The sequence below is a fragment of the Cannabis sativa genome, chromosome 8, assembly GCF_029168945.1.
Source record: "Cannabis sativa cultivar Pink pepper isolate KNU-18-1 chromosome 8, ASM2916894v1, whole genome shotgun sequence".
Classification (NCBI taxonomy): Eukaryota; Viridiplantae; Streptophyta; class Magnoliopsida; order Rosales; family Cannabaceae; genus Cannabis; species Cannabis sativa.
This window is the reverse complement of record NC_083608.1, coordinates 29,869,553-29,877,508: the sequence shown is the minus strand read 5'-3', so window position 1 is coordinate 29,877,508 and position 7,956 is coordinate 29,869,553. Positions and strand designations below refer to the sequence as shown.

The following is a 7,956-nucleotide window of genomic DNA, read 5'->3' as shown; positions in this document are numbered from 1 at the left end:
ATAATTGATTAATTAAAATCAATTAACTGAGTCTGCAAATAGTATTATCTTAACTAGTGAGGGGGCCAAGGGCCTATATAACCGAGCTTTCAATAAGTAGATCTAGAAATCACCAAGTAAATTCTCAACTTATTAATTCCTCATTGAACCATTATAGAACTTGGAATTGAATACACTCTTAGTTATATAGAATGCTCTATATGTACCACGATATAGATACGTTATGATTATCCATTGTTACAATCCTAATAGTCAAGGATCCTCTATAGATGATCTACACTGAATAGGGACAAATTTACAATTTTACCCTTCAATGTATTTTATCCTTAAAACACTTAGCTACCTATAAATGATATTTCAGTAAACTAATATAATTACTGAAATGAGATCTTAATCATTTATCTCTATTCAGCCAAGCTCGAAGGAAATCATCGTTTCACTTCTAAGTCTAGATAAAAGCTATAGATTCCATATCTATGATTAGCGCTCCCACTCAATTGTACTATCATGTTCCCAAAATATACGTATCACCCAAACCAAAAGGTAGGCTTAACTAACAAATCAAAGAACACAAATAACACTCTTGAGATCGAACCTAACCATGTCGGGATTAAGATCCATAGACCTAAGATCAACCATTGATATTGACTTAGAAAGATATAACTGTAAGTTTATGATATCTTATCTAAGTTTAATATCGGTCCCTTCCAATGTATACTCCATACATCTGATACTGGTAAACTTTGTCAATGCCCTAGAAAAGGACATAAGACTTATCAAAGGTGTAAGTATACCTATCGTAGATTATCATGCCAGTCTAAATCCAATGAACTGAAAAATCATGGGAATTCAAATTTTGAACATATAATCATGATTATATTCCACTGTGCTGAAGACACTATGATCATGAGCAAATACATATGTTCTGGACTTAATAGAATTTATACATTAAACAATCACGAAATAAATCATGTGAACCGTGCAACATAAAGAGAATTCTGATCTTTATTAATTAGTAAATCTGATTATATTGAAATGGGCTTAATTTAGGGCACAAAACCCAACAAACTCCCACTTGCACTAATATAAAACAAAAAGTGCATTTCAATTAATCTCAACACCTTGATATCCAGATCAAGTGTAGTATGTAGTACTCTCTCCGTAATAGGATCTGAGAAGTTGTATTCAATACAACCTTTCCTCCACCATTACATTTCCTTAATCACGAAATCCTTGATATTGTGAAATTCCTTTCTATATGTCTACTCATCTAGGGATACTGGATTCTTTATTTTTTGGCAACTACTTCTGTGTTAGTCAGGAAGTAACACTAGTAGTTAATAAATTGTTGGTACAATGCCAAAAATGTATAGAACTTTCCATAGATTGAATAAGTATCTTTCCTGCAACTTTAACATTCAGTCTCTCTGGTAGATTTAGAGACTTCAGATAGGTTTGTACACTTCTCCAAAATTACTACCCCACCCCCAGAGTAATCAAAATCTCATCAGTAGACTTTCTAGCACTAAGGCAAGTCTAAAAAACCTGATTTGGTGTAGTCTACGAGTATTGAATACCACCCTTATCGACTAACATATAGTTCCTCTTCTTGATCTTAAGGTTTACTTGATTGTCTTCCAATGTTCCTTTCCTGGATTAATTTGATACCAACTCATTACTCCCACTCAACAGCAGGTGTCTGGTCTAATGTATTGCAAAGCATATCTGAGACCTCTCACTGTTGATTCAAGGAATTCTTTCATTGGCCTTTATCTTTTCTGGAATAGTTGAAACTTTTCCTTAGATAAATAAAATCTATATCTAGAAGTCGAGAAGCTTCTATAGATTTCCATTAGAAAAATGCTCCAGCAACTTACTAAAGTAAGTTGCTAGCACTAGAGTAATTAATTAACCAGGTATACCACAAGCCATAGGTTTAGATAATCTCAAACCTATAACACTAGGAACAGGAAGTTTTGTTAAGTCCATTGAATAGGCTTACTAACGAAATTTCTTTTCTTATCCTTGTAATAGAAACCTTTTGGTAACTCCATATGAATGGTTTTAACCATAGTTCTCTTGGCTTTGCTTCTTAGTTTCTTATACCGACAATCCATTACTTATTTAAACTAATAATGGATTTTATCACAAGTCTTCCAAGTCATAACAGGGTGAGTTCCTTGAAACCCTCTCACTACAACAAGGTACGATGACTTTCTGTCTAAGAACATAAATGGTATTGTCCTCTTCGGTTGTGTTAAGACAACAGAGGAAGTGGGGCCACCTTATTTCGAATAAGATGATAGAATACTTTTGGAATCAAGAAAAAAATATCTCCTCTACTTTGCTACTTTATTTTGAGACTTAGTCATATTCTTAGAAAAGTAGTATTTGTTGAAATAAATACTTTCTTATCTTAATGACCATAGGATGGTCCACCCCTAATCACTTAGAATAGCTATCAAACATGCAAACCTTGGTTAACAGTTTTAGCTTTTCTTAAGATCACGATTAGGTCATCCATGAATCTAGTAATTATTTACACTAAGTACACAACCATTTCATCATTCTACAATTTTCCTATCACTAGGGTATTTCCCTAGAAGGACTTAGGCAACTACTAGTAACTAATCATAGACCTTATACTATCATCAATATGCAAATCAAATTTCTGGGAAGGTAAGTTTGGATACAATTCGAAAATTCAACTTAATGATCTTTGAACTGCATATCCACCAAATATTTATCCACCCCTATCAGTTCGTAAGATCTTTAACCACTTACCTTAATATTTTTCAAAACTGCTAGAAATTCATGAATGAAATACTTATCATATAAATTCATAGAAATTTAAGAAGAGAGAGTTGAATGCCTTAGTGCTTCTAAACTCTTAAGTGCATGTGTCGAATGAATGAAAAGAGAGAGGTCCCTTTCACGTAGGGTTAAGGCCATTTATATAGTGTTAGGGTTTTAAATGACAGATAGAAAATGTCCTTAAAAAATATGGTAGTTACAATATGGTGAAGCTTTCCTATTTTCGTGGGCAGTTTAAGTCGTTCCGAAGTTGTAAGGGCTATTGAAGGTCTTCTAGAAGGCCCATGGAAAAAACCACAACCCATACAGGCTGTCAGGATTTGCATTACGAGTTGGTCGGCCAACCCTATCTAAAAGCTGCTCGGCTATCTTCATTCCATCTCTGGTCGGCCAGCTGATGACATGGCCAGGGTCTTGTCAAAACCTTATTTTTCAGCTTGTGTTATTCTTCCTTGATACCTTAAGACCTGATGGTCAGGAAGTTGCCTTGCATTAAGCTGTCTAGCCTTTTGTAGGCTGTGAGCTGTTCGATCTTCTACAAACTATAAGTTGTCTAGCCTTCTGCAGGTTGTAAGCTATCCAACCTTCTGCAGGCTATAAGTTATCTGGCTTGCTAGTCATCCTGCCAGGGTCTTGTCAATACTTGTGTATCTGTGTCTTTGCTCTTGACTTTGAAGCTGTATGGAATGTACCTGTCCGGTTGTAATGGTTTCTACCACGTGTCTACTAGTTTTGGCCACGTGAAGGTGCCACATCAGGTGGGCAGAAATTGGGATAACAAGCAATATCTCTGAGAACTAGTGACTAGCTTTGCCAGAACACAAAAATGGACTATGTGATGTCAAAATATCACTTAAGCATCAAAAAATACATCCTCGACACGTTTTTCCACTCACCCAGTGTCCATGTTGACATCACATGTTAACCTGGGTGCTGGGATGTCAACTTGGGCACTGGGCCTAGAATTGCCTTCAATAAAATAGTCATAATTCACTCAATATTGATCTGATTTATGTAATTCAACTTGTTTTTCGAAGCTATTTCAATGTTCTATAAAGTCATGTCTCACACTTCAATCGCAATTCTAAAGTTATCGACTCTAAATTTCATCCCAAGAGAGTTACGAGTTTAAGCTACAATTACCTGGAGGCTGGAGCGGGTCCCATTGTCGCGACCCAGACTTCGAAAATTGACGATCAACCTCAGAAGTTAATTTTCACAATTTGATCATCATCTACTGTCAAAAATAGCTAACTTATATTTTTTTTTCTTCATATTTTTTGGATTATTTTATTCCTATTTTCTAAGACCTCCTTCACCCATAAAAGGAGAGCTCCTCTAGCTCATTTTTCACATTGAGAAAAGTAGCCATAAGGTGAGAACATATCTCTCTAGTTTTTCTCTCTAGAAATTAGAGCATCCAGACTTATGTAATTCATCTCGTGAGAATAAAAAGTCAAAGTAGACATAACTTTATTACTGTCGTGATACAGGGAGGGAACTACTATAAATTTGTGTCTCTCTATTTATACTTAACATATATTTCATTCTCATTAATTTAGTAAGCGGGTGTAGTTTAAAAATCTTTGATTTCTGAGTGAACAAGCCCCCTGCCGGAGTGCTTTTCCTATCTTTAGCAATATATTAACTCTAGTTTGTAATTTTGATATCATAGACTTTAAATTTGTCCCTAAGAATGACAATGTTTTGGCCCATTTATTGGCGAATCGGGCTAGGAGGAATTGTATTTCCTGTTCTGGTTCTCTTAGGGAAGTAGCTCCTCATGTAGCTACTAACATTGTGGTTTAGATTTCCTTTTAATGGAGTTTTATTAAGCAAAAAAATAAAATAATAATAATAATAATACTAGCTCGAAACTTCAAAATCAACAAATCCGAACATGCACAATTAATGGCTCATTTCCAACTCACATCAAACTTCTACTATTTACAAAAATTCGAAAAGAAAAAAAAATCTACATCTAATTTAAGCTCTCAAAGTCTCACACCAATAAAATAATCAACCTAAACAGTGTACAAGCGACAATGAAAGTTCTGAATGATGCACCTTATTTAATAATAATCTACACATTGTGGCCTTTAAATATAAGCGCACTATAGCCTTGAAGGAATCAAGGCTCTTTGAGAATTGGTGTACTTTGGAAATAAGTTTTACTTTGGTAGAATCTGAGCTATCTCTACTAATATCTTATGTAAAGCTTGAGGCCTCGAGAAAAAAGGTGAATGATCAGAGCCCTTGATCCGAAAAACATGCTCTGGTGGATTCGAGTTTATCATAATCTCCTGTAGAGAAGGACTTATGGCATGATCTTCTTGTGTTACAATGTAAAACCTGCTAACCGAGCCATAATTCGCTTCGGAAAGAGAGAGTTTCTCCATGACTGGTGCAAAAGGAACAGGCCTCATTGATACCGAGGCCAATACAACATCCTGAAATTAGAATAGTCATGAAAAAACTTCATCAACAGAAGCTCCAAATCACAGTTATTCGATTTCGATTAAAACTAAGTGAGAAAGGCCTCATTATGAAGTGTTATGCCGCATACCTTAGAAGGACTTTGATTGAAGAAAAGATCTTTGACCAATTCTTTGTTGTGTTCTATAGCAGTAGGAGGCTGATCCTTCCCATTAGCGTACAAGAATATCTGTGCTTGTTGCATTAGATCATTTGCACCAAACTGCAAAATATTATAAAAGAGTTTATATCAATATATAATTTAGCCACAGTAAAGTTCACTTTGTATGAGTTAATAAACCATGAATTCATGCTAAGCTGACAATGCAAGCTAAAGACTACTACAATTGTTTAAAGAGGGCACCAATTGTTTTTTTCATTTGATATCTTTGGGGTCAGATTCTAAAACATGTAATGGAATTATTTGGTGTCAGAAGGGTGTTTTGACACAATAAACTAAGAAAAAGTGAAAGGAAGCACACACATTTATATATTTGAATAAAGAAGAAAACAACTTTAGACAAGGGTTTAGTTAAGTTTGTTGCATTTTTGTAGAGGTGCATACTTTTTCGAGTGAGTGTTAAGCTATACATTCTTTTCATATAAAACAATAGTTGTTACTTTATATATTCTTTTTCCTTATGAGTCAATAAGTACAGAAGAGAACCAACCTGTCGTGAAAACAAATCAAGGGTACTCTGCCCACTAGCCAACATTGTTGCGGCAATGAATATGGATTTTGCAACTTTAGATGAAAATAATTCCATTGCATAAGATATACAAGCACCCCCAAAATCATGTCCCACCAGAACTACCTGCACTTAATCAAAATAATATGTTAGTGTATAGGCACTCATGGAACTTGAAATGGATTAGTCTGAAGTTGAAGTTATGATAAACAAAGAATTCAAATATCAACTTTCTATTCAAGATGCTAATTGAATGTTGGTTGTGTGAAATTGATCAAAACAACCTTACAATGACCAAAAGAAGAAAGAAGACAAAGATTAGAGAGTGCAAACCTTCTTTCCATCCTCTAGTTTCTCAAGAATATTAGTTAATGGTTTTACATATTGTGCAAGACTTGTAATGCTGTTGGTATCAGATGATTGGACTCCAGAACCATTTAAGTCAACTGCATCAACTTTGAAGCCTTCTTCTTCTAATAGTGTCATGGTTTTATACCAACACCAGGCACCAAATCCACCTCCATGAACAAGAATAAAATGTTTGGTTTCTACACCCTCAACACTCTTCCGGTCCTATAAGCCCACAAAATGAAGTAAAATTCATTAGTTTAATGAAAGAAAAATGGGCACATTATAATCTACACAGTTATTCTAGACTGGAAAAAAATTCATTTATATAATTTTCCTGAGTGGTAGAGTACATTTCACTATGAAACTCTTATTAACCAAAAACCATCATCTAAAGAAGTGAACCATAGAAACATATAGCTTTAAGTCATTTGACCGAGTAAGATTAAAAGCAAATTAGAGGTAACTTAAACACCAAGTAAATAAAAACCCCAATTGCTACAGTGAGGTGTCTGAAACTCAACATTTGACCGAGTCGGTCAAACCAAAAACTAATCATGAAATGTATAGAGAGGAAGAGGAAAAAAAAATGAACTTCATAGAAAATGGAAAATTAAACCATCAAATGAAATGAAACCATTTCTGGCATACAATCATTCTATACTAAGAAACTCAAATAAACATACACATATATACATAGAGAGAGAGAGAGAGAGAGAGAGAGAGAGAGAGAGAGGGAAGTGAGCCGAACAGACCTGAGAAACGAGAAGCTCCTGAGGGTGAAGCAGAGTATCTGACCCAGAGCGTTGCCTAGAACTTGAGCTTTTAGCAAAGGCTTGCTTTCTTGGAGCCGGAGATGGATAGACGACAGAGGTTGAACGGTTCATAAGGGAGGCCGGAAGATCACCAGTGCCGTTTCTCTGGTGCTGCCGGAAAAGCAGAGCTGCCGCCATGGCCTGTTGTTGAAGGAGCAAATCATCTTCTCTATGCTCTGTTTTCTTATTAGTGGAACGGTTTCTTGTGATGAAGGAGTCGTGAGAAGGTGAAGAAGATGACTTTTTATTATTAGTAGGTCGACGCTGTAATAAGTTGTTCACCTCTCTCCGAGGAGCAAAACACCCCCATGAGTTTCCCATTTCTTCTTCTTTCTCAAGATTGATCAGTATCCACTACCAGACTAAGTCTGTATCTATATATAGTTATATTGTAAGTAAACTCTTCTGACAGAACCAGTAGTATATGTGGAAGAACAATATATTCTATTCTGACGGCGATCTTTTTTTAGTTTTTTTAATTTTTTTTTAAAAAAAAAAAGTTCTATGAAATAGTACATCCTTTCCTTCTCTGAATTTATTAAGTTTTACCATAAATTTTAAAATTTAAAGTCAAAATGGTTTTTTTTTTTTTTCCCATTGAATCTCATGCAAAACGAGTCATATTATATTTTATAAATGATGTTAATAGTGTCCCCCTCTTAATTGATGACATAATCCTTCATGATATTCTTATAATGGGAAGTTTGGTGAGCATGAAAAAGGAGACTTTCAACTAATACTATATAAGCCAGCCGTTTTGAAAAACTATAAATAAATAAAAAGCATTGCTTTCACGAGAAAAAGAAATAGTAATG

The 7,956-nt window shown here is 34.9% G+C and overlaps 1 protein-coding gene across 1 annotated transcript; it reads right to left on the bottom strand.

The window, feature by feature from the left end:
• Positions 1-4,715: 4,715 nt before the first annotated feature.
• On the bottom strand, positions 4,716-7,801 carry LOC115698869 (putative methylesterase 11, chloroplastic). Its single transcript, XM_030626075.2, has 5 exons — positions 7,082-7,801; positions 6,312-6,551; positions 5,961-6,104; positions 5,381-5,512; positions 4,716-5,264 (listed from the first exon to the last, which is right to left on the bottom strand). Exons 1-5 carry the CDS (start codon positions 7,460-7,462, stop codon positions 4,986-4,988), a joined length of 1,176 nt encoding a protein of 391 aa, XP_030481935.2. The 5' UTR covers positions 7,463-7,801; the 3' UTR covers positions 4,716-4,985.
• Between the last annotated feature and the right edge of the window lie 155 nt (positions 7,802-7,956).

What these genes read in the sequence shown, in the direction of transcription:
- LOC115698869 (XM_030626075.2), bottom strand. Translation starts at nt 7,462, where the DNA reads ATGGGAAACTCATGGGGGTGTTTTGCTCCTCGGAGAGAGGTGAACAAC. An exon ending in AACTAGAGGATGGAAAGAAG is followed by an intron (nt 6,105 to 6,311) that starts GTTTGCACTCTC and finishes GATTAAGTGCAG; the next exon opens with GTAGTTCTGGTGGGACATGA. An exon ending in TCAATCAAAGTCCTTCTAAG is followed by an intron (nt 5,265 to 5,380) that starts GTATGCGGCATA and finishes TTCTAATTTCAG; the next exon opens with GATGTTGTATTGGCCTCGGT.